Here is a 27,901-nt window from a genome sequence, read left to right as displayed (position 1 = left end):
ATAACAGCAACAGGGAACTTTTAATGAGTACCAGAGTAAACGAGAACTATAAAAGTTATCAGAAGCAAAGAAAAGAATGACACAGAACAAATTGAGAAAGCAAAGGATGTCAAAATACTGGTAAAGGAAGAACGCTAGAAACACAAAGCAGTTCCTCTGGACAGGTAAGGGACTCATTAGGTTAAGAGAGTTTGTTGCCAATCTTGATGACCTGAGTTCGACCCAGAGATCCACATGGGTGGAAAAAGAAAACTGATTCCCAAGTGGTCTTATGACATGTACACACGTACATACAAACATATAGTAACTAAAATGAAACTAAAAACAAAAACAAATTCTTCAATTCCATACCTTATCAATGGCTTTTCCAACTCGAGAAACACTGCTGTGGATGTCTTTGTGGTCAGAGGCCAACTTCTGAACAGTGTCCTTTATTCTTTTGCAGCACTGTGTCAAAACCAGTGAAAGTGTCCCTGATAATTCAGCATCTTGACCTATTAAAAAAAAAAATTGGTGACTCACTAAAGCAAACTCCACAAAGAAAGATGGGAGAAAACACAGAAATATCAGTATCTCTTTTGAAGCAGATGGTCACACTCAGATGTTATTTTTTCAAGTGAACACTAAGAAGTAACTGAATCTATTTATTTTTGAAAATTAAAAAATTAAAATCTTATTATGAAACAAACTACCTCCACAATGTCATCACCACAGACTGTGAACTATATCACCATGCAGTATCATGCTAATACTGATAAGTGATAAAACTCAGAAACAGGATCAAAATCCTAACAAGTATTTACTGTACGCCCACCATGGGCAGTAAGAAAGCAAGGAAACAGCAATCCAAAACCTTCCCCTACGACTTACCTTCTGGTGCAAGGCACAAACACCACGATAAGGCAAATGGAACAGTCTGACAAAGATTGCTACATGCAAAAGAATCACATCACAAACAGAAATTAATTTAAACAGAATAAAGCTCCCAAACTAAAAGTTGAAACTATCAGAATTTTGTAAGAAAAAATGTATTCTGATCTTGGGTTGGACAATAGATTCTTAAACATGACATCAAAAAGCACAAGCAACCAAAGGAAAATAACTAAGTGACTTCATTAAAATCCAGTTTTTGAGCTGGTGTGCCTGTACTCACAGCACTTGGAAAATAGAATTTAAAAGATCAAGAATTCAAAGCTAACCTTGGCCACAAGAAATTCTGTCTCAGGAAGCTGAACAGAATGGGAGTATTTATTTGCAAATCATGCTCTTAATACATCAAGAATTTTTAAAAAAAGGTAAAATTTACAAGGAAACACACATACAATGTATCAAGAAAATGTAACTCAGTGGTGGGACATTTGCCTAGCTTGTGCAAGGTTACAGGTCTAATCCTCAATGCAGCAAAGTAATAATAACAAAACAAACACACACACACAACTCAACGATAGCATGACAATTCAATTTAAAAGCAGCCATACGGGTGGTGAGGGAGATGGCTTAGTCAGTAAAGTCCCTGTTGCACAAGCATGAGTATCCCAACCACCTACACAGAAAGCTGGGTGTAGCAGCAAACACCTGTCACTCACCACGGTGCTGGGGAGGCAGAGGTTGGATGGTTCCTGGTGGGTGCTGGCCTGACAATAACTGAATCAGTGAGCTCCAAGTTCAGTCAGAGACTCGTAACAGTCACACACTACATAAAGATGGCTCAATAACAAACAACAGGCCCCTATATAATGATGTGCAAAGGCTATGCCACCTAGGTGTGTGTAAGTACATGCCAATGTTCACACTACAATGAAATTCCTGAACAGGGCATTTCTCAGAACAGGGCATTTCTGCAGTTAAGCAATGCCTGCCTATCTGGAAGCCCAAGAAAGTATTATGGAATAAGCTGAAGGAAAGCCCTATTCAGAGAGGATCCACTAATGCATTTTGAAATGGACTCAATGGAAAGCAGCCAAAGGTAAAATAGGCTTGAGAATCACTAAAATGACCTCACTGATTGAGACAAGATCAAACTTCGCAGTCCTAATGTTTTTCTGATCTTTCCATGAAAACACAACTGGCTTCTAGAAACTTCCTGTGAAGGAAATTTGATCAGATTTACTTCCTAGATTATAAAACACAGAAATAATAACACAACCATCTTTACCATAACTAAAGTAGAGCCCAGCTAGGTTGGCCACTTGTCACCCAGAATAAAGTCCTATGTTCACTGTCTCTTTCAATGTTATAAATTCCCTGGACCCCACCCACATACACAGACCACAACTGCCAGCATTGACAGTGACATGACTTGATTAAAACCAAGCAAACGACTATCATATACATTGGGTAAATTAAAAATCATTTCTGTAACTTTTGGGACATAGATCAGTGATGGCACTTGCCATGCAGGATCCCCTGTACAGCAAAAAGGCCTAAGATAACATAGAACCTTTAAAAAATATAGTAACATTTGTATTATTTTGTTGTCATTGTCACAGTAGTAATTTTTAGATAAGCCTCACTCTGCAGCCCAGGCTGGCTTCACACTCAGGGACCCTCCTACCTCAATTTCCTAAGTGCTGCTATAGGAATGAGCTACCACCCTGACTAGCACCTTTTTTTCAGAAACAGATTTTAAGTATACTATGTATAGTACACAGAAATTTGAAGCAGTATCTCCTCTAAACCCAGACATTCAACGAAGTTAGCATCTGTTTTTTGTGATACCTAACTAAGTCCCCAGGTCTAACTGCGGGCTTCCAGGCCTAACCATTTCAGGATTTATGTTCACTAGTTTCAGAGAAACAACATGTTAGAAAAACATGTTTCCATAACATCCTATGCTTCCCCAACAGGATTTTATAATTTTTAGCTTTGTAAAGCACCTCTTTTACTTCCTCTACTATGTTCTGATATCAGGATGTACTTTTTCTCTGTGTGTGAGGTCAGAGGACATTTCTTCCCACCTTTATGTGGGTTCCAGGGATCAGAGTCATCAGGCTTGGCAGCAAGCACCTTTACAAGCTGAGCAACCTCACCAGCCTGGGATGCACTGTGGTAGACAGAAACTGAGACGGATGTCTCAATGTCTTTAATACAACCTGGGATACTTTTTAAAAATATCTGTTGTATACATTATGTCTATCATTCCCATAAAGTTAACTGAAAATAGGAAGCACAACTATCTAACTCCTAACATTTAAACATGGTGACTGGTATGTAAAAGGCATTCAATAACTTGTTTTGGTGGTGGTGGCAGTTTTCTTGGTGTGTTTTTTGTTTTTTGTTTTTTGTTTTTTTTTTTGAGACAGGATCTTGCTTTGTGTTGCTTAACCTGATCCCAAACTCATACTCCTGCATCATAACACCCAGCTCAATAATCCTTTACAGAATGAACATAAAAATAATGGTGCATAATATTCTTAATTTCAATAATATTTCATAATATTCTCCAGCATAGAAGACACTGTTTGGTATTATTACCAACATACTCTGAAGTTGCCAGCAGCTTCACAAACAGCAGTTTGCAGATCCCCTGGCTTCTTACAGAATGTTTAGTATCTTCTACACAATAGCACTGTGGCCTCTGATTTCCAAATGCCAACATAAACCCAGAAATAACAGTGGCCCCGTCCCAGTGAAATCACTTAAGAAAATCCCACAGAATATCCCACAGACTCTTCACACGCATGCACGTACACATCCTTCTCTTTCCTCCTGCACTCCCCTAGAACTATTAGCCTATGTGTACACACACTCTTCTTTTCAAATATAGCACATCAAGTCCTGCTCCTCTTCAGTTATGTTTCTTCTCTCTTCCAAACAATACCTGCTATCACCACACAGCAGGAATGTACAGCAACACAGGTTTGTATTCTGACAAAAGTCACTTCTGAGTTAGTGTCTTTATTGTAAAACAATAATATCCCAAACTGTATTAAAGACATTGAGACATCCATCTCAGTTTCTGTCTACCACAGTGCATCCCAGGCTGGTGAGGTTGCTCAGCTTGTCAAGGTGCTTGCTGCCAAGCCTGATGACTCTGATCCCTGGAACCCAAGAGGTGGGAAAGAACTGACTCATAAAACTGTCCTCTGACCTCAATGCATGTCCACACACACACACACACAAAATTAATATTTTCTCAAAAAAGTACATACTGATATCAAAATATAGTAAATAAGAGGTGGCTTACAAAGCTAAAAATTATAAAATTTCTAGTTATGTGCTAGTTTTGATAAGCTACCAATGCATTTTTAGCATCTTCTATCTTTATTTGGTCTATATTTCTCCTTACTCATCATGTGCCCAACTGTGGTAAGATTCACTCTGTTTTACCCATCTAAATTCAATCAAGTCATAGAGAGCAAAATTGAAAACTAAATTTGTCTGATGCCTATTTTCACATGGGGTAGGGTGATGCTAAACAACTGCACAAGCTGCACATGTTGTTAACAAATAGACCATCCTTAAACCCACGCAGAAGACTGGATCAACTGCTCATCAGCTGATAATCAAAGTGCTAATTAAGTTTACAATAGAGAGCTTAAAGGTACAGCCATTAAGTACAGGCTGCACAATAGTCATATGAGGTAAGACCCTTTATAGTGGAAAATATAAAACCAGTGGGGCAAAAATATTTTGGCAAAAATGAATTGTCAGATTCCCTATAAATCATACACATAGAGACAGAAAAGAGTTTATAAATATTACATAAACTGCATGATCTCTTCTGAATTATTTTCACTTTTACAAAATGGACAGAGATCTTAATAGAATAGAAAACAAAATAGGATACAAGTTTTATGGGACAGAGAAACAGAACTCCTTTCAGTAAACATAATTCCAACTACAACTAAAAAAAAAACGCGACCTTGTAAATTTGTATTCCAGAATTCAATGACAATCAGTTCCTAAAAACTAAAACAAAACATTCAAACAAACAGCTCCACAGGGGCTGGAATGTAAGAGTACTTGCCTAGCACACTGAAGTCTTAGGTTCAATCCCAAATATGGGGATGGGGGTGGCATTCGCTCATAATCCTAGCACTGAAATGGAGGTGGGGTAATGAAGAATGGCCATAAATTCAAGGTCATCCTAAGCTACCTACCAAGTTCCAGCCCAGTCTAGAATATAAGACTGTCTCAAAAAATACACAAGCAAGCAAATAAAAATTTAAAGTATAAATTCAAACAAGTCAAAAGAATAATCAGTATCCTTAAGAAGACTAGAGGGGTATATTTTTATAGTATCTCACTCTTTTAGAGTCTTTGTTTTCTTTTGAAACCTTCTATTTTTATTTATTTTCTTACTTATTTTTGTTTTCGAGACAGGGTCTCACTATGTAGCTCTGTCAATGGACTCACTATGTAGACAAGTGTGGTCTCAAACTCACTCCAAGTACTGGGATTAAAGATGTGCCCCACTATACCAGCTTAGAGTCTTAATATTTAAAAATGAAATGAAATCAAAACTAACTCATGAAAATGTCAAAAGCGAGGGGGGAAATGACATTTGTATTCAATTAACATTTGAGCATCAAAGCCTTGGCCAGCAGTGCTCAAGGTGTATTCCATCATGCACACACGTGTTTTCAAATGTCGGCTACATGGCCCTTATTTTTAAAGACCCCTATTCAAAACATAGATACTTAATCTTTAAGTATCTTGAAAATCAATAGTTGAACCCATTGTAACATTTAAATCTGGATTTCATATTTTAAAAACCAAACTCAGATTTCTCCTCTGACTCTTTCAAACTTTGCTTTTTTTTCTTGATTCCGTAATTATTGATTTTTACCCCTGATTAAAACCTTAGACAACCTCTGCTTTCTCAATCTTTGCCCCACTCTGCCAGACTCCATTCTTGCACAAGTCCTGGTCACTCTCAAAGATCCCCAAGAAGACTCTCCACATCTCTACCATGGTACCCAAAGGAAAGGCCATGCCAGCAGACCAAACGACACTGAGCAGCACTATGGGCTACAGGCCTCCAATCACACCCCTGCCCCATGCACACTGAAAACTCAGTGTCAGTGTCCTCCCTGTTTCTTTCACTAGTGTCCATGACTTCATAGAATGTTCCCAATTTATTTTTAGTGCTTTCATCCCATGTTCCTTCAACTTTTTCTGCAGCTTGGTTCTAGCCACCCTCTTCTACTGGTTTTCATCCCATCTTCCTGCTTCCCATCTCTGCATTTGTTACTAAAACCTACCATCCTAAAGCAGACTCCTTTCTCTACCACTCACCAGCACTTGCTCCATATGGATGGTCTTGCATTGCAAGGCACTGTTTTTTGTTAAAATTCATACCAGTCTCATCTCCCTAATTAGAAACAAAAGTTCACAGATACTTTTCCTATAAGACTTAAGTAATTTCTGGAATGATCTGCGTTACTATACAGAATTAGACACTTAGGCGATAACATACTCTTAGAAATGGCTTTATGTCAAGCATCAAAGTTGCATGAACTAAGGTCTATTAGGTATTTGGAATTATATGAACACACAGGTAGGATACAAGGCTAAAGCTAGGTAGTAAAGTTGAGCTAGTCACCAACACTTCTCAGAGGACACTGCTGTTGATAGTCCAGAATTCTTCCATCTTTATCAACATGCGTGATCAGCAAATGTGCCTTTCCAGAGCTCTTTTTCTGAAGAACGGGAACATATGTGGCTACGTAGTCTACGTATTCTGACACAGAATGAGCAGAGCTCAAGGTGACCAGGACCACAAACTCCAGCTCCAGGTACTGACTAAGGAGAAAGGACACAAAACCAGAAATGCTGGCCTTGTTTCTGTTTTTTGAGCTTGATCAGCCATCTTCACCTCAATGTGGGGAAAACTCCGAAAATGCAAGAAATCACGAAAAGTATAAATGATGCAAGACAAGAATTCCTGGTGACATCTTCTGTGTCTCGGGAGCCAGCCTTGCTTAACCTTGGCCCATGTAGTCATATGTAAAAAAAAAAAAAAAAAAAAAATTCTACTTTAATTAAAAGCACATGAAACCCAAAGAATAATGGATAACACACAAATCTAAATGAATAATGTTTCAAATACAAAGAATTATCTCCTACATGAGCCTGGACAGGAATGGCTAGCAAAAGTTAAATTCGCTTCTAAGTCCAACTGGAAACACACTGGCCTTTTATTTTCCTACTTAAAATAGCTGGAGCAGCTTGGCAACCCATCTATTCTGCTTTCACCGTGCTTGAACAATGGGACAGCCATCCACCCAAATTTTTATTTATGATTCACTCACATGCTACCTTCTACTCTAGATTAAGTTTAGACCACACTGTATTCAATTCAAAGCTCAGAAGTCATTCTTCTCTCAAGAGTATCTTACTAATTTTTAGTGCAATTTCAACAAATGAAGCCTGGTTATGTAAGCTAACCTGAGTTAACTAAAAAATAAGGCTAAAGGAGCCTACCAGGACCTAACTGATACTTTGTGATCTAAATGTGAGCTTAATGTCACATCCATATGTTTTTCATACTCATTTGCCTAATTACCTTTGCATCTTTTCACTCTCGAGAAAATGAAACAAGAAAGAGCTTTGACACTAGTAACCAAATGTTCAGCTATTTTCTGACTCAACAGTAAGATCATTATAGGAGTCAGAGTTTAAGTTTTATATTACAAATACTCACAGAAATGAGTTTTTTGATGCTAATGTATGAGGCAGCAGAAGGGCTCAGATAAAGGCTTGCTACCAAGCCTGATGATTGAGTTTGATTCTGGGACCCACATGATGAAAACAGAGAACCAACTTCTGCAAGTTGTCCTGCTGCCACCTGTGTTCTGTGACACTCTCCCATATATATGCATGTATGCACACGCACAATATAATGCAAAAAATTGCGAACCCACCAGGCCACACACACACACACACACACACACACACACACACACCAAATAGATAAATGGAGATAAATGTAATGTTTATGAACCTGTCTTCTCTGACCAGGCAGTGGTGGTACAGGCCTTTAATCCTAGCACTAGGGAGGCAAGCAGATGTCTGTGAGTTGAAGGCCAGCCTGTTCTACAGAGCTAGTTCCAGGACAGCAAGGAAGATGCTTTTATGTGTTCATCACTCCACACACAATAGTGTCTTTAACCAACTCACCAAACCTAATCATAGTAAGTGTAAATACACAGCCAATACACAGCCAATGCCATTTTAAAAAGTGACACATTACCCTACTGCCCCATTTCTTTGAGGTACTATGCAAGCAATCCTACCACTGAGCTCCATTTCCCAAATTCTTTTTTTACTGTTTCTGAAAAGTGGCATCTTCATCTATTAGTTAGACAACTAGGAGATCTTGGAACAAGAATGATGGGGAAGCTTGTTCCCAGGAACCTTTTTATTGTTTGGATTCAAACTATCTGCATGTATTATCTACTCAAAATGAATAAAATTTAAATTTAGAAAAGCACAAGAACCCCTTTTAAGGGCTAGGGATACACACACAGCTCAGTGGTCAAGAGCTTACCTAGCATTCATAAGGTCCGGGGTTTGACTCCTAGTACAGCCAATCTCCTTTTAGTAATAGTATAAAAATAACCAAAAAAATATATGGTACATCCTTAAATCTTACAATTATAATCCCCCAACTACATTTTAAGCATATTGTGAAATTGTTACCAAAACTGTTACAGCCTCTCTCTTGTTCTTTATCCTACCACAAAATGCTAACAAAAAATTTTAATGTATTTTCCACTAGAAAAATGTCAAAAGGAAAAAATAAAAACACAATTATCACCTTTGGCTTATTATACTTAATATCCAGTCTATGACCTCACAAATACCAGTACCTGGGACAGGATAAATCCATGTATATAACTACAAGCCCATGTGAAAATTGAGTGTGTTTACACGTATGAGTAAAACATTACCCACATTAGACCAAGGGCATACTGAAAAATATCCCCAGCCGACATCAACCACAGTAATCTTACATGAGACCAAATTTTTTCTTTCTGAGAAAACTTCCACTGGAAAGTGGACACAACTGAACAGTGGGCATGTGCTCCTCTCCTTTCAGCTGGGGAGTTAAAGAACATGAACTTCACTCAAAATAATTCAGTTAGTTAAGAGCAGAGCTCAATCCTTGACCTTCTAACAAATTAGGTTAAAAAGTGGTCTTACTGTCCCAGACCAACATTTAGGGCAAATGGACAACTCTGTCTAGCCCTCTGACTTTGGGCACTTCATGGAGGCCTATCCTCCTGCCTCCATGCCCTATCCAAGGCAACAAAGAGAGCTCCATGAAAAGCAAAGGCCCGGTTGAGCAGGGCTTCTTTAGGCTCTCCCTAGCCTCCTAGGCCCATACCCCTCTTATCTACCTAGCTGCCCTAGAACCAACCACCCAAACTCAAGGCCTGCATTTCCTTCTTAGAGTCTTATACTTCATTATTCCTTTAGCAGAAGCTGAACACTTCACAAAAAAAGAAAAACAGCTAAAGAAAACCTTTCCCAGCCCCTTTCCAGACTGATAAACTAGGGAGATAGAGTGGCAGAGCAGAAACTAACGCACCAGTGTTAGATGGTGAGTGATGATCCCTGCCATCCTCACTCTCCTTAGGAATATACATTAGGAAACCTACATTTAAAAGAGATAGCTAATAGGGAAGTTTCACATGAAACAATTTTAGGTCACAGAGATGCCAGTCCCCTTGGGTGGTGTTTACAACCTGGAACAAGGTGGAAGAGCTAACTCCATTTAAGTACAACGTTTCCAACAAGAACTTTAGAACTATGGTCATTTATTACAGTTGTCTGTGATCCCTCTTAACTCAGAAACCCCACTACAGACTCAGAGTAAGCCTAAGAGAATTATAGTTATTTAAAATTGGACTAATCCCTGCTACTGGTACAAGATGCTTCTGAAAGAGGAAGTTATCCACCAGTATATACAAAGAGCTGTCCTTTATCAGGTCTGGTGAGCTAGTGTTACAGCCCCCAAGGTTCTACTTTACCCATTCTTTTCTCCCAAGAACATTACCACGCTAGCTTGGAATGTAAGATTCAGAGAACCCTGACAGAAGATCCCAACTCGAGCCCCTCTCTTAGATCACAGGAGCCTACCAGATTACTTGCCCAGATGGGTACTTTCCGAGCCTTAAGACAGAGTTGTAAACTCTGGTTTCCATAGGCATACCTTTGAGAGGGGCATACTTAAAGATTCAATGTATTATCCACCGCCCATCACCTGCATGAAACTTTAATTTAGAAATCAGCTGCTTCAGAAAGACCATGGCCAGATAACAAAGCATGTAAATCTTCACTCAAAAGAACACCAAAAAACAAAAAAGACTACCTTAAAAACCAGACCTAGTATTTGTGGTATATGTGTTTTTTTCATGTTTTTTAACTACCTTTCATCACTTAATCCTATTCAACTTACTCAAGGAAACTAAAAGAGCTGCCACAGAGAACTGGCAGGTACTTAGTTCACAGGGGGTTAAAAATAAAAAAAGGAGAGGGATGCTGGAAAACAAACATAACTCACAACTGTGTGTAATAAGAGTACGGTACACTCTTATATAAGTAGTGTCTACTACCCACCACAGCATAGGTTTTGTGAAAAGCTCCCCTAGCAAGCAAAGAGACCTAAACTCTACCATCATTCTACCCATCTGGGGCTGACTCTAACCTCCCTAAACCGACCTCACACATCTTTCTTCTACTATATTTATTCTTCTGTAAGGAACTCTGTGTTCATCTTCTCTCTCAAGTCCTCGCTGTCCAACCCCCCAATCTCTGGTCTGGTCCCCAAAAGTAGACCTCATTCCTTCACCTCTCCAAGTAAAAGCCCTATACTTATTCTCTTTCCCTTCTGGCTTCTTTCTCTGGAGAAAGGAGGTGCGGCGTCTTCAAGCACTGAACTGGAGCCACCTTGGTGATCCCTCCCCTTCAGGAGCCACTGTATTTTTCTTTTTTTAATATTTATTTATTTATTATGTATACAATATTCTGTCTGTGTGTATGCCTGCAGGCCAGAAGAGGGCACCAGACCCCATTACAGATGGTTGTGAGCCACCATGTGGTTGCTGGGAATTGAACTCAGGACCTTTGGAAGAGCAGGCAATGCTCTTAACCTGAGCCATCTCTCCAGACCCTTTTTTAAAAATATTTATTTATTTATTTATTTATTTATTTATTTATTTATTTATTATGTATACAATATCCTGTCTGTGTGTATGTCTGCAAGCCAGGAGAGGGCACCTCATTACAGATGGTTGTGAGCCACCATGTGGTTGCCGGGAATTGAATTCAGGACCTTTAGGAAGAGCAAGCAATGCTCTTAACCACTGAGCCATCTCTCCAGCCCACTGTATTTTTCTTAACCCCAATAATCTTTTGTCCACAAAATGGTCAAGTATCAGCTAGGCAGCCTCTCTACCTTGCTTGTGTTAGAGTCGAAGATCTTTCATCCTATGATCTCCTCCTCCACCGTCTTCTTAGAAATAACAGAAAACAGGTGGTACACTTTCTAGTGTTTGGGTAGTAACCCCAAACAAATACTAGAAAGATGAATACAGGAGGGCCATGAGTTCAAAGCTGGCTTGGACCACAAAGTGAGACTATCTCAAAACACCACACACAAAAGAAAACAACCAGTCTCACATATAACCCACGGCCGTTGTGCAATCTTCTGCAAACCCTTGAACTTGATCTCACTAATCAAAATTCGCAAGACGTTTCCAGATTCCCTCATACTCCACCTTAAAGACGTTTCCAGATTCCCTCACACTCCGCCTTACTCCCTGCTTGTATCAACTACATCATCACCACCGAAACAGTCCGATGTCTATTTACATGCAGTCATCAAACATCTGTTTTCCAAAGATTTATGCGGAAGCCCTTACTACAGTTAAAATAGGACCCCTCCCACCAATTAATATTTCAAACACAATGGCTCCAGCTTAGCTCTTCCCCAGAGTTCCAAAGTGACAGCTGTGTCAGAAGTTGTCAGTCTCCTTTACCAGGGAGGAGCAGTCACCCTCAACTGCTCTGTGTGGAAAAGGGAGATGGAGAGGAGAGGAGAGGAGAGAGAGAAGAGAGGCAGGGCTAACACTGCCGTCATCCCACCTGCTACATCTGCATTTCTCCCTGGCTAACAAGCATCCCTTTAATTTCTGTTCAGCCCACTAACTGAAAAGGGCTCGGCCTCTTGAATAAATCCACTACAAGTCCTTTACCTCTCACTCAGAAAGAGTCAGCATTGTGGCTCCCAAGTTCCAGACCTCAGTGTTATTTTTAAAACACAAAACCCTTTCTCAGGCTAGCCCTGGCATCTGTCTTCCAAGATGTAGGCCAATTAATGAAATAATCTAGGCAAAGCACTTTCTACACGGAAAATCCGTTTGCTGAAGGGATTAACAACTACAAACTGGACCAGGTTAAGGCAAGTAACTAACAACTCGACAACCGCTCCGTCGGCCTCCCAGAGGCTACAGCAGGAGCGCTGGACGGTTTGATTCAGCCGGCTTCCTAGGAATCCAGAGTTCAGAAGAGCTGCCTGCTCACAACAGTCCAACTCTGAAGTTGCAGGAGCGGCTGATGTGGAAGCCCACACCTAATAGTCAACTCTCTAATCCCAGAACTACCAGGGGAAAAAGTCCTCGAGACCGAGGAAGTGGACAGAGCCCCAAGCAGAAGACCCTCTTTACCACTCGCACACCTGCGGCCCCCTCGACCACGCAAGACCCGCGCCCCAAGCCGTGTGCGGAGGGCTGCTCCTCCCCAGGCCACCGCGTTTCCGGGTGGGTCTGTGCGAGGAGGGAAAGTCGCCGCGGCCTGAGGACCAGCAGACGCAGCGACGGGCCCCGACCCCCGCGCGTTCCGCCGCCCTCACCGTGGCTCTGCAGGATCTCATGCTTGAGGCCGCCAGTGTAGTCGATGAGCTCCTCCAGGCCGCGCTCGCACAGCTGCCCGTAGCCCGAGAACTTGTGCAACACCTTCTCCAGCTCTCGCTCCACCGTCACGCACTGATCCATGCCGGAGACCGCGGCGCTCGGCTCCCCGGCGCTTAGTGGTCCGCAGCGATTCGGCCCGGGCCTTACCGAGGCCGCGTCCTGCTCCTCGTCCCCCAAGGCGGCGGGCGGCGCGGGAGGCTAAGGTAAGGCGGGCGCGCTAGCCGCGGCGCCGGGGTAGCCCCGCGTAGCCCGTGCCCGCCCGCCCCATGGCGCCCCGGCCCCGCCGCTCACGCTCTCTCCCCCGCCCCACCCGGCGCCGCGTCCCGCCCCGGGCCCCCTGGCTCGCCGCGTTCGGCTGCCCCTCGGCGGCGCCGCCGATTGTTTTTGTTTTCACGGGAACCGGCCGATGACCTGGTTCTCCCGGGCGGCACCAAGAGCCGCGGCCCGGGAGGGGGTCGAGCCTCCCTCACGAGCCGAGGAGGCGGCGCGGGCCGTACCAAGCGCGGGCTCGGTGCGGGGTGTGTGGGGGAAGCAGCGGGCTAGCGCCGGGCGGAGAGACGCGCCGGCGTTCGGAAGGCGTGGGCCGTACCACGCGGGAGGCGGCGAGGGAACGCAGCGAGGGAGGAGCGAGCGGCGCAATTGGTCCGCCGCTGAACGGGGAACTTCGGCGATCGCGTCAACTACGCGGCCGGTAAACAAGAGGGTGGAAACCGTCCCCGGCGACTCCGCCCAGAAGCGAAAGACTGACCAATGGGCTCGGGGGTTACAAAAGAGCCGGATGTCCCCCAATCCCTGGCCGAGGCGTAAAATCTTAGCCAATCCGGAACGAGGGGCCAAACCAATGCGTGCGCTGTTGGAGGGGGGTGGCTTGGAGAGCAAAGCGAGGATCTCCTTCTACCGGGAATCCGCGCGGGGAAGCTAGGCAGGAATCAACAGGGCTTTTTTCCACAAGACTTCGCCCTAATCGCTATTTATGTTATCTCTGCATGGCATCTTGACCAAAGTTCCGGCTTTACGCCCGCCTCCCAAGACGAAAGGCAGTCAGGCCGCCTGGGGGCGGAGGGCCCGGGTGGGGTCGCTCACCCGGTGGCAGGTGGTGGCTCTTCCAGGGTTGGCCGGCGCCTAGCGTCTAGCTCTCGTTCCCTGCTGTCCCTCCGCCTGTGAGTGGCCTTTCCTGTCGCTTCGTCCACGTGCTGACGGATTGGCAGCGGTCACGAACACGCGTCGGCGAGCTGGGCATCCTGGCCCTTGCTCCTTGCCCTTACCTTCGGAGGTTTACCACGGGGTTCCAGTCTTGGCTGGTGCCCTTTTGCCCACCAGGCTGCTACCCCACTAGCCTTTCGCCGAGTCTCGACCTCACAACTCCTGCTAGGTCTGGGAGAGTTCACCTTATAGGTCCTGAAGTTTCCAGTTTGCTAGTATACTCATAGCATCCCCATATCCACCATGATTTGTCACCTCTGCCTCCCCACATTTTCTCCATCAATCCCCCATACCTCTTATGGCACCATTCCCCCCCCCCCACACACACACACACATCATTTGTCAAAGTCTTAAATACTAATTGTTTGGAGTTTCGTTTGTTTCACTTCCATCACTTAAGTAAAGCTGTGAAGGGCCACCCCCTTTGTTGTGGTATGTTTGTTATCTAGAACACTGCCTGCCCCATAGTGGACAGTCTTTGTTTTTCTTTAATTAAGGTGGTAACCTTTTTGAACTTCGATTCCCGTTTCCATCATGTCGAAGCAAGTGGGATAAATAAAGAAATACTTCCTTGGTTGGTTAGACTTAATGGGACAACATATGATGGCCTGTAATGATAAAAGGGCGGTGCTGGATATATGGGCGCCCCAGCTGATGGCATTTCAGGGCTCCTTTCTATCCATTATCACTCCGTTTGTTTTATCCCTCTTTCTTGGCAGATGGCCCTGATTCCTGCTTCACGAAGATAAAAACAGCTTAGCTCCAGCAACCTTACATTCTCCTCTAAAGGTTTTCAGCAAACATCATTTTGTAAAAGTTTTCAGACACCCAAAGGAAAAAAAGGCCCTCTTTCTCTTGGCGAGCGCTGAGCCTCATCTTACAACTGCCTGCTAGATCCTCCTGGACACGTACTGGAATGAACCTGACTTAGCCCCAAGTGTGGACAGCCTTCCCTTGGGCCCCTGAAGCTGTTTCCCTCCGACCTTAGCTGCCCCACTGCACAGACAAATCTGCACTTGTGCCTCCCCTTTGTCCAACGATCTCCTTGATACTTTGTCACCTTTTTATGCCTCCCCTCCTTTTTCCTACAGGTCGCTACAATAGCTAAACGAGATAATCCATGCAAGGCCTTCAAATTAGTGCCTGGCACAGGTAAGCGCTATTATTAGCCACCAATCAGAAATAAACAGTGACTATCCATTAACTGCAGCTTCAAATCGGTGCGCTGCAGTGACGCCCAGTGTTACCTGTCACAGCCCCATCGTATGACCCAGAACTGTCACACTCTCAGTGTGAGCTGAGCACAGCTCATTTATGCCCCCTCCATCCCCACGGCAGGACAAATTGGATTTATTGGTAACACCTGAGCCTGCACAGATACACAAAGTACCAATCCATACTTAAAATTGATATGAAATCAAAATTTTCGTTCCTTAATTGTGCTAGCCACATTTCAGATCCTCAGTAAGCTAACCGTGGCTAATGGCTGCTGTACTAAGCTGTGTAGAATTAATAGTTGCCTCCCTGTTGGACGTTCTAGTGAGGCTGATTGAGGCTTTGACAGCAGTAAAACCACTAGGATTCCATCCTACACCACATACATGCCGTATTTCTGGTTCCGTTTCTAGTTGACTACACTGTGTGTACCGGCCTGGCTAATTTAGTGTCAGCTTGACAAAGTATCTGTGAAGAGGAACCTCGACTGAGAAAGATGCCTCCCTCAGATTGCCCATAAGCAAGCCTGATGGATGTTTTCTTGATTGATGATTGAAGTGGGAAAGACCAGCTCACAGTGCCACCTCTAGGCAGGTGGTCCTGGGGTGTCCAAGAGGCTGAGCAAGCTAGTCAACAACACTACTCCATGGCCTCTGCTTCAGTTCCTGCCCCAGGTTCGTGCCCTGACTTCCCTCAGCAACCGAGTGGCACAAAGCTGGAATAACCCCCCTCCTCCTCCAGCTTTTGGTTGTGGTCTTTATCACAGCGATGAGAACCCTAACTAAGACTTTTCCATGACTGCCGTGGTAGGTCCCAGATCAGACCAGGCTTCTTTCCCTTCTCTTTGTGTTAAACAGCAAAGATGCTCTCAATGTGAGTTAGAGAGCAATACAATACAGCTTGAGAGGCAGGGTAAGTAACATAGTACTTAGAGGGTCAGATGCTCTCATGTTCCCTTTGCATGGGTTTTCTCACCCAGTTCATAGTTGTGTTAAGCCTAAGCACTGAATTCTCAAAGAAGGATCTTTAGAAGCAAGAAGTATTATGGGGGTTGAAGAGATGGTCCCGTGGTTAAGAGCACTTGCTACTCTTGAGGAGTTCCTGGGTTCAGTTCTCACAGCTTACAGTCAACAGTCTGTAACTTCAGTTCTATGGGTCTGATTCCCTCGTCTGGCCTCTTCAGGCTCTGAACTTACATGGTTGAGTACAAACATAAAAATAAATAAAACATTTTTAAAAAGGATTATGGGTTTGAATATGAAATGTTCCCCATGGGCTCATGTATTGATCACTTATCCCCCCTCTGGTGGCAGTATTTAGGGAGTTTCCTTCGAGGGAGTAGGTCCTAAAAGTGAGTCTTTGAAAGTTGGATTGGTTCCCAATCCCTTCCTTGATTTCCTTACCCATTATGAGGTGAAGAACCTCCATTACCTATTTCTGCCACAGTGGTATTCTTCCTAGAGACCTGAGGCAGAGCAAGCCCAGACAGAACCCATCAGCAGAGGAAATCTTTCCCCTTTTATGTTGTGTGTGGCAAGCGTTTTCTCGTAGTGATAAGGCAAAGTAGCAAATTAAAGAGAGAGAATTCAGTCTCCAGAACAGCCACAAATGGTTTTTCCTATGATTTTTGCATTTTTACCACAACAAGAAACTTATACACACACTAAGGAAAGCCCATTGTAGTGTTGAGTGGACTCCTGGGATTGCATCCTGTTCAGTATAGAGAACCTTCTCTTTGCAGTCGTGGACTTTGCTCTGGCCTCCCCTCCACTCTCAGTGATTTTTAGTAAATAAACATTAACTAAAAAGTAAAGGAGCTCGGGTGTCCCTCAGTAGGAAAGCATGTGTGTGCATAAGACCCTACATTTGATCCCTGCCCTAGACTGACTAAAAGGGATGGCATATGACTATTAATGTTGACCGTCAATTTGATGAAATCTGGAATGAGTTGGAGAGCAGCCTCCATGCATGCCTGTTGGAGAGTGTCTGGATTAGGTTATGTGCTCTGGGAAGAACCACCTTACATGTAAGTGGGCACCATTCCTTGAGGGGCACCCCAGACTGGATAAAAAGGAGAAGCCTCTGGACTGCGGCTCCAAGGCAACAGCTGCTTCACACTCTTGCTGCTACGGCTTTGCTGCTCCATGGCTGTCCCTTTAATTTTCCAGCCAAAGCACGCCATTCCCTACACCGCTTTGCTCAATACTTTGCTGCAGCAACAAGGCAACTAACCAATAAGGAGGTGGGGAGCGTGTTGTCGTTTGATCAGAATACATACTAATTCTAAGAAAACTAGAGATACAATATGAAGACAAAACTAAAAATCCTTTGAAATCCCAAGACCTGGGAAGTGGGTTGGGAGGAACAGCTCTGGGGTGAATTTCCCTAGTTATTCCTATGCTGGCACCCCCATGCGCCTTTTCACCAAAGAGAGATTTCATTAGATTTACGGCTTTACTATTTCATCATTGATAAAGGGTCTCGCGTATTGCCAGGCTGCACTCAAACTCTTAATGTACCCAGAGATGAGCTTGAACTCCTGATCTCCCATCTTTGCATCCCTGGTGCTGGCACTGCTGAGAGTCCAGGAGTACGCCACAGTAACAGATGTAATAGGGCACTAGGGGTCAAACCCAGGGCTCTGTGCTTTCTATCAGTGGACCTACTTCCCTAAATCCATTTCAGTATCTTTGTTTTTTGAGACAAGGTTTCTCTGTGTAGCTTTGGAGCCTGTCCTGGAACTTGTAGACCAACCTGACCTTGAACTCACAGAGACTCACCTGCCCCTGCTGGGCTTAAAGGCGCACACCACCACCACTGCCGGGCTCCATTTCACTATCTTATAAACAGCTTTTGTTGTCTAGCAACAACAAAACCCACAACATTTTATTCTTTTTAAATAACTGTTTTGCACTGGGGAGAAGGTTCAGTGAGTAAATGTTTGCTGTCCAAGCGTGAGGACCCGAGTTTAGGCGCCCACGACCCACAGAAAGTTGGATGCAGTCGTGTGTGTCTGTACTCCTGGCACTTCTACAGAGAGATGGGAAGTAGAGAGGAGTTCTCATGGGACAGTTAGCCTAGGGCACTCAGTGACAAACCACAAGACATACCACCTCATGCAAATTAGAGGGTGAGGACTGACACCCCAAGTTGTCCCCTGAATCTGCACATGCCATGATGTATATATACCCTCACTCACAAGGTGAGCACACATATCATACACAAGATTTTAAAATGGAAATAAAGTGCCCTGGGTTTTGACATCTTGACACAAGCTAGATTTACCTGGGAAGAGACTGAGAAAAAGTCTTTATCAGATTGCTAATAACTGGTATGGTAGAGCTCACTGTGGGGCAGTACCACCCCTAGGCAGGTGATTCTGGGGTATCTAAGAAACCAGGCTGAGCAAGCCAGCAAGCAGCATTCCTTCATGGCCTCTGCTTCAGTTCCTGCCCCGGATTCCTGCCTTGAGTTCCTACCCTGACTTCCCCCAACAGTGGACTGTGACAGGAGCTTTAAGAGGGAATAGACCCTTCCTTCCCAGGTTGCTTTACATCATGATCTTTAACCCAGCAATAGAAATCAAACTGGGACATTGATTATTCTTAGACTCTGGAAACCAGAGAGAAGCAAGACAAAACAAAACACAAGAAAATCCTAAATTTCATCTCCCAGATTTCAGAAATTTTTTTTATTTACTTCCTTAAAAATATTTTTAAGCAAAATATACTTTGAGATAAGGACAAGAAAGACCATGATGATGACTGGAAATGGACCAGTAAGGTTTTCACAAATCTTGGAGCCAGTGCCTGGCTTTGTTATAATTCACAGCTAAAAGAAAAGGGCAAACTGACCAAATGTGCTGTTAAGAAACACTGAATCATGAAAAATGTTCCTCTCTAATCTTTCACAAAATTGATTTCCATCATATTCATTTCTGGAAATTACCACTAAGCCTATCTTAAGAAGCGAATGAAAGCACGAGGTGCAGTGGCCTGTATTGACCGCGGGAATGATCTCTGCCCTTTGTATCCGCTGTATGGGCTGGGACACACTGACCTTTACCGGCTGGATGAACAATGCTCATCGTGACCCGCGCTCTAGGGTCGGGGGACAGCGCGGAGAACAACAGGTTTCTTCTATGCCCTTCTCCCCCGCCCCTTTCTGCTCCATTAACGTTAACAGAAGTTAACCCATCCACAACAGCCAGGCTCTCACAGCGTAGCCATCCTGCTTCTCAGGCTAGCATGGCTCTAATCTGGCTACCAAGTGAAAAGGGTACTGTCCTCTGGACTTCCTGTGAGGATAGTCCCCGGTATCCGGTACCAAGCCCCTGGGGGTACGTGTGCCTTGTGGACCTGTTCCTCTGGGTTTTATTGGTCTGATTCATTTTCTTTCTGTAACCTGTCTTAGTTTCCTGACCTCTCTTTCAGGTGCTTTCCCAGGTAGAGCAGGAAAGGTGCTGACACTAACCTTGGAGCAATTCCTTCAATGCCTCCCAGCCTCAGTCTCCTTAGCTGTAAAATGGTTAAGTTAGAGAGGTAAGCTATATGTTCCTTCCAGTCATCTCTGAATGACAGAGATGGCGGTGCTTATTAAGTCACACCAGATGCTGTGCAGTGAAACAGGTAAGGGGAAATGCTTTTGAAACCTTTGAGTTTGAATAATGACTTCCTCTTTATCGGAATGTAATGAAGTGTGTGTGTGAGGGGGTGGCTTTGTCTTGAATAACAGCTACCATTTACACAGTACTTACAATATAAAATGTGCTCTGTTTTAAATATGTACTATCTCAGACTAGTGAGATGGCTCAACAGTTAAGAGCACTTACTGTTCTTGCAGAGAGTTTGGTTCTCAACACACATATCAGGTGGCTCACAGCTGCCTGTAACAAGAGATCTGATGTTCTCTGGCCTCCCAGGCACCTGTACATGTGGCACACAAAAACTCATGAAGACACACACACACACACACACACACACACACGTGTGCGCACTCACACGCACAAATAAATAATTAAAATATGTAGTTATCTCAAGCAATCATTTAAAGTAAGTAGTATTTCTATTTGATCTGCATTTTACAGATGAAGACAGTGAAGCATAGAGGTTATAATTTAAAAGTACAAAGTTAGGGGCTGGGGAGAGATGACTCAGACAGTAAAATATTAGCTACGCATAGTATGGGCTTGGGTCCATATCCCAAGAAACTATATAAAAAGTGTGGGGGATTCTTTTATTCACGTCTCTCCAGATTTTCTTTTTATCTTCCTGCAGCCCCTCCTCCCACCCTACCTCCACTCCCTGGAGACACCATGAGCCCCCAGCAATTCCTGTTGACTCCTTGTGTCATCCGAGACCAATAGGAGCGCTCTCTACCAGGACCCCATACCCACTGCTGTCCTAGCATCCAGAGAAGGCAACAGCACCCCAAGATCAGACATCTCCACCAAGAAACACCTCAAACATACACCATAAATGCATGTGCCTAGATCCAAACCATAAACCACAAAATTATAGCCAAGACAATATGTATGGTCCAGAAACAAGCGATTTTATTGTTGAAAGGCTCTGAGAAATGCAGATTAGCTGGCACACAAAGACAAAGACTTTAAAATACCAATCATGCATATGTTAAGGACCTTAACGAGGGTGTGAATGCAGTGGAATGAAGTAATGAAAACATTTTAAGAAACTTTTTCAAAGTAGAAACAGAATCACTAAAGAAAATCCAATCTGAGATAAAAATGAAAATGAAAAATTTAGGAGATTATACAAAAACCTCAGAGGTGATCCTCACCAACAGATTACAAGACATAGGAGAAAGAGAATTTCAGATCTTGAACACGGTTGAAGAAATGGATAAATTGGTCAAAGAAAACGTTAAATCCAAAAAGATACAGGTTCAAAACATCCAGGGAATCTTCAAATCTAGGAATAATAAGAATAAAGGAAGGAGAAAAAAAATCCAAGTCAAAGTCACAGAAAATATTTTCAACAAAATAGTAGAAGAATCTAAAGAAAGAAATTGTGGAGGCCCAAAAATATGGGCGCATTTCCACCTTGTCTGACGGTCAGAGAGTTTGGAGGTTGCTCAAATGATCAACAAACATAGTTGCATGTCCCAACTCAGGATGTGACTGCTTGGTTCTTTTAACATTAAAGTAGCTCATTTAGGTAAGTCCATGCCATCCTGCCAGGGTCAGGATATGCAGATGTACTTCTGCTCCTTCTTTTGTAACTATGAGGTCACCTGGGGGAGGGTGGCCTTCAGGATAAGTGATCTAGAGGTGCGACAACAGAATACTAATAATTTAATGTCTCAGAGTAATAAAGCGATGGGCTGTGTGAGTGATCCTTTGTATCATGTTAACAAAGTCTTTTGTTACCTTCTCCCCTCCCCATTTACATTGGATATAAAAGCTGTGGAAAAATAAACACAGGCCATATCAGTAATTACTGGAATACCCTCCCGATATTATTCTATGGTTTCTGTCTTATTATTTTTTTAAGCATCTCCATATGCTTTACTTATATGTCTAAAATTCCCACACCCCCTACCCTGACAAGAGATATTTTTGTCAAGGCCAATCCTTGACATATGGCGCCCAAGGTGACAACAAGAGATGACTGTGTAGAAGAGATGTTACAAGAAGCATACAGAACACCAAAGAGGACCATAAAAGAAGTTCCCATAACAACAATCAAAACACTAAGTGTACAGAATACCAGAAAGGCTATTAAAACCTGCAAAGGGAAAAGACCAAGTCACATACACAGGCAGGCCCATTAGAGTAACATCTGACTATTCAATGGAGACTCTGGTAACCAGGAGGCCTACAAACTGAGACCACAGATGCCAGCTCAGAATACTATACATAGCAAAACTATTACTAACAGTTGACAGAGAAAGAAAGTCATTCCACAATAAACCCAAACTTAAGCAATTTCTATCTAATCCAGGTCTACAGAAGGCACTAAAAAGAAAACTTCAATTTGCAGAGGTTAACTATATCCAAGTATGTGTACAGAAAAACAACCCACATCATAACAACAAGTAACAGGAATCAATAAACACTGCTCATTGATAACTCTCAATATTAGTGGTCTCAATCCCCCCAGTAAAAAGACATAGACTAACAGATTGGATTAGAAAACAGGATCCATCTTTCTGGTACATCCAAGAAAAAGGCTTCACTATCAAGGATAAAGGGGTAAAGGGATAGAGAAAGGTATAGCAAGCAAATAAACCCAAGAAGCAAGCAGTTGTCTATTTTAATATCTGTAAAAATATACTTCAGAACTTCAAAGAAGAATTAATATCAATACTGCTCAAATTCTTCCACAAAATGGAAACTGAAGTAAAAGTTACTCGTTCTTTTATGAAGTCACTATCACTCGATACCAAAACCACACAATCCAACAAAAAGAAAACTATAGGCCAATATCCCTTATGAACATAGATGCAAAATTTCTCAAATTACTTGCAAACCAAATCTAAGAGCACATCAAAAAGGTTATCCACCATGATCGCATTGGAGTTATCTCGGAAATGCAGCGATGGTTCAACATACATAAATCAACAAACATAATCAACCATATAAACAGACTGAAAGATGGTAACCATGCAAACATCTCATTAGATGCAGAAAAGGCCTCTGACAAGATCCAGCATCTCTTCAGGATAATACTGCTGGAGAGACTATGGGTACAGGGACATACCCCAACACAATAAAGGTGATTTCCAGCAAACTCACAGCCAGCATTAACCTAAATGGAGAGAACTTACGTATTTCCACTAATATCAGGAACAAGACAAGGATGTTCACTCCCCCATAGATCTTCAATATAGTACTTGAAGACTCAGCTAGAGCGTTAAGACAACTGAAGGAGATCAAGGGGATACAAACAGGGAAAAAAAAAGTCAAAGTATCTTTGTTTGCAGATGATAGGCGTTTATACACAAAAGTTCCTAAAGACTCCACCCAGAAACTTCAATAGCTGGTATCTGCTATAGCAGGACACAAAATTAACACACCCCATACAGAAATTACCTGGCACAAGTGAGAAGGAAACACGGAACACACAACAAACCTACTTAGGAGTTTATTAGAGGGGGTGTGTACAGGCCTGGGAATTCAGCATGGGGGAGAGGGGGGGTGCATCCAGCTTTTAAAAGCTGCCTAGTGCATACGCACAGGGGGTTGACGTGACCCACATGCAATGTGGTTGCATTGGGCTAAGCCCTTGTGTGCATGCGTGATTGTATCATCCACCTGTGAGTCAGCTAAGCCCTTATGTGCATGTGTGGTTGTAGCATCCACATATGACTCAGCTAAGTCCTTTTATGCATGCGTGAGTCCCAAGAGCTGTGTATGACGTAGTCACATCAACCCCCTGTGCACGTGCACTAGGCAGCTTTTAAAAGCTAGACGCCCCTCCCTCTTTCTTTCTCTCTGCACACTGATTTCCCCAGGCCTGTGCACGCCCCCTCTAAAAATGTCTAAGCTGGTTTGTTGTGTGTTCCATGTTTCCTTCTCACTCGCGCCAGGTAATTTCACATACCCCGCCCCCACACATAAACAAAAAGGAAAGAAAAACAATAGCCTTCCACAAACAAACTGAGAAAGAAATCAGGAGAACAGCACTTTTCACAATAGCCTCAAAAAATTAATCTTGGAATAACTCGAGATAGTGAAAGACTTGTTTAATAAAAACGCAAAAATATTTTAGAAAGAAACAGAAGAAGACACCAGAAGATATATAGTCTCCCATGCTCATGGATCAGTATGCTTAATATCATGAAAATGGCCATGCTAACCAAAGCAATCTACAGATTCATTGCAATCACAATTAAAATTATATCATAATTCGTCACAGAAATTAAAAAAACCTTCACTTTCATATGGAAACACATGCAAACACACATGTGAAAGGAACAAAGAGAGAGAGAGACAGTGAGAGAGACAGAAAGGAAGGAAGGAAAGAATGAAGGAATTCTGAATACTAAAAGAACTTATGGGGGGGTATCACCATCCAGATTTTATTACAGAGTTATGGTAATAAAAAGTATATAATATTGGCATAAAAGCAGACGCTGATCAATGGAATCAAGTGAAGACCCAGACATAAGTCCATAAACCTATGGACTCCTCTTTTGTTTGTTTGGTTTTTGTTTTGTTTTGTATTTTCAAGACAGAATTTCTCTCTATAACAACCCTGTCTGTCCTGGAACTCACCTTGTAAACCAGGATGGCCTCAAGCTCACAGAGATCTGCCTTCCTCTACCTCCTGAGTTCTGAGATTAAAGGCATGTGCCATCACAACCGGCATGGACTCCTGATTTTTACAAAGAAGTCAAAAATACATACCAGAGGAAAATTGTGCTGGTCAAACTGGATTGCTGCATGTAGAAGTGTGCACATAGACCTACCTATATGTCTCACCCTGTTCTGTACTTAACTCTAAATGGATCAAGGAACTCCACATAAACCAGATATCCTGAATTTGATAGAAGACAAAATGGGGGGGTTGGCTTGAACTCACTGACACTGTAGTGATGAGCTTCGGGCAGGCCTGCTTTTCATCCCGCCCAGCTCCCGGCCACCGGCTAGCTTATGCCCCGAAATAACAACACACAAACTGTATTCATTTAAACACTGTCTGGCCCATTAGTTTCAGCCTCTTACTCACATCTTGATTAACTCATATCTAATAATCTGTGTAGCACCACGAAGTGGTGCCTTACCAGGAAGATTCTAGCTTACGTCCATCTTGGGCCGGAGCTTCATTGCATCTGTCTCAGAGAGGAAAGGCATGGCATCTGCCCCAGAGAGGCGAGGCATGGCGATTGCCTGAGGCATCTGCCTGAGCCATCTACCTCACTTCCTTCTACCTGTTCTGTCTACTCTACCCACCTAAGGGATGGCCTATTAAATGGGCCAAGGCAGTTTCTTTATTAACAAATGAAATCAACACAAGCAGAAGACTCTCCCACATCATGACACAGGAAAGGCCTTTCTGAACAACATACAAATATCACAGGCACCAAGATTAAAATTGATAAATGAGACCCCATGAAGCCAAAATCTTCAAAGAACACCATCACTCAGGCAAAGCAGCAGGTTACAGAATGGGAAGAGATCTTAACTAATTACATCTAATAGAGAGTTAATACCTAAAATATATAAAAACACTAAAAAAAAAGCTGGACATCAAGAAAACAAGTAACTTAATTTGAAAATAATGTATGAAACTAAGCAGAGAGTTCTCAAAGAATGAAACACTAATGAGTGAGAAACATGTAAAGAAATGCAAATTAAACTATGTTAGATTGATTTCTTTTCATCTTATACCAGTCAGATTGGCCAAGATCAATAAAACAAATGACAGCTCATACTGAAGAGGATGTAGGGTAAGGGGAACACTCACCCGTTGCTGGTGGGAATACAGACTTATATATCCACTTTAGAAATCAGTGTGGCATTCCTTAGGAAGCTGGGAAGAGATTGACCTCAAGATCCAGCTATACAACTTGTGGTACTTTGAATGTTCATGGCCCCATAATCTCGTAGGAAGTCACACTATTAGAAGCTGTGGCTTTGTTGAAGTGGGTACAGCCTTGTTGGAGGAAGTGTGTCACTGTGGGGGCGGGCTTTGAGGTTTCCAATGCTTAGGATGCCGCTCAGTGTCTCAGTTGACTTCCTGCTGCCTGTAAGGTGTAGGGCTCTCAGCTGCTACTCCAGCAGCATGCCTCCCTGCATGTTATCATGCTCCCCATTGTGATAATAATGGCTGAATCTCTGAAACTGTAAGTGAGCCACCCCAGTTAAATAATTCCTTTATAAGAGTTGCCATGGTCATGGTATGTTTTCACAGCAATAGAAACCCTAACTAAGACACCACTCATGGGCATATACCCAAAGACTCTACATCCTACAGCAGAGACACTTGTTCAACCATGTTCATTGCTGCTCTATTTATAATAACCAAAAATTGGAAAGCACAAGACAAAAAGAATAAGATTGTTCTCTCTTATTCCGGTTGTTAGCTTTTAAGCTTATGATTTGTGTGCGACAATCCAAATAACCACAGAGGTTAGGTACTTAGTAAGGGGCCAGAGAGACTCTCCCAAGGAAGGAGTAGTAAAATACATTATGGAGAGACAAAAGAGAAACTAGAATAGGAAGGGGGATAGGAGAAAAGGGAGACTATGGGTAGGGACAACTAACAGTAAAGACCATTTGAAAAGCAAATTGAAACCTACTATTGTAGAAGCTTCCTAAAATGTATACATATATGAAAGGAATCTAAATGAAGTCACTAAATAATAGGGTAGACAATGTCCCAGGTGGACATCTTAAACCACCAAGTAAAACCTGTAGTGCTAGGAAAAAGTTTTATCTTGTTGAGCTGTTGGTGAAAGAGACACTCTGGAAACCGCCAAAATTCACAGGCTATTGCCAAATCTATCGGTTACTTCCTACAACCGGCAGTAAGGTCCTATTGCTGAAGATAATACTTAACTTATGTCCTTGAACATGGAGGAGTTCAGCGGGTGCCCTGCTAGAAGCTCCATCCTACTGACTAGTGGTCATGGTACTGGAAGGTACTCTGCAAGTTACCTGAGGAGAAATGTAATCATCAGTAGCACCCAGCTACAAACCCTGCAAATTACAGCAGTGACCAGCTTGTGAACCATACTTGTGCAATGTAACAAATGTTATAGAAGCCACCAACTACTTTCTGCTTGGGTTTAAGGTGTACTCCATGAAATGAAAGCCATACCTGATACTGCTAAAATGGGCAAGAACCAGAGACCAGCTAGGTCATAGGTCTAAGGGAAATTAACTGCTGCTATTCTGCTAAAGAAAAATAACATTAAAATGACTCCTACTGACATAGATCAGTGCCTCACTCATCCTATATTAAAGAAGCCTCTTGCAGTAGATAATTAACATAGAAGCCCACAACTGGACAATGTGCAGACCGTGGTAGAGAGCATTCCATCCTAGAAGGTATGCTTTCATCAAACCCCTTCCCTCAAGGCTCAGGGATCTACAAGGACGAGGAGGTGGAAAGATTGTGAGAGCCAGAGGAGGTAGATGACTCCAAGGAAACAGTGTCTTCAGACACAGTAAGACTGGTGCACAAACTAACTCAGAGACTGCAGAAGCATACACAATACCTGCACAGATTCTGATGTGGGATGCCCTTCTGTATATAGATATTGCTTTTATTGGTTGATGAATAAAGCTGTTTTGGCCAATGGCTTAGCGAGTAAAATGTAAACAGAAAGAATAGACTCATACCTTTGAGTCCTAGCAAAAACTACAGATTTTGTTTAGAAGCATGTATGTTTTTCTGCCGTCCAGAGAACCATGTATGGTAGCTTTAGAATGAGCTAAGAAGTTGGCTTTGTGGAAGAATCTGGATACCTTTTGCTCTTAAACTGACATTATAACTGCCCTAGTCATTAATACTATCAAAGATCTAAGAAGGATAAATAAAGTATATCTGAGTACAGACCAAATAGTTTTCAAATCTATTAAAAATGACAGG

The 27,901-nt window shown here is 42.8% G+C and overlaps 1 protein-coding gene across 1 annotated transcript in view; it reads right to left on the bottom strand.

The window, feature by feature from the left end:
• Nucleotides 1–13,194, bottom strand: part of Rmnd5a (required for meiotic nuclear division 5 homolog A) — a 67,251-nt gene extending 54,057 nt beyond the window's left edge. Inside the window, exons 1-2 of the mRNA XM_038318560.1 lie at nucleotides 12,863–13,194; nucleotides 352–494 (exon numbers count right to left, since the gene is read on the bottom strand). Coding sequence (XP_038174488.1) covers nucleotides 352–494; nucleotides 12,863–13,004 — 285 coding nt within the window. The 5' untranslated portion in view covers nucleotides 13,005–13,194. The remainder of the gene's footprint in view (nucleotides 1–351; nucleotides 495–12,862) is intronic.
• Between the last annotated feature and the right edge of the window lie 14,707 nt (nucleotides 13,195–27,901).

This window comes from Arvicola amphibius, chromosome 2 (genome assembly GCF_903992535.2).
Source record: "Arvicola amphibius chromosome 2, mArvAmp1.2, whole genome shotgun sequence".
In the NCBI taxonomy this organism is placed as follows: Eukaryota; Metazoa; Chordata; class Mammalia; order Rodentia; family Cricetidae; genus Arvicola; species Arvicola amphibius.
Note: the sequence above shows the minus strand (reverse complement) of the source record. Positions and strands in the feature narration are given on the sequence as shown.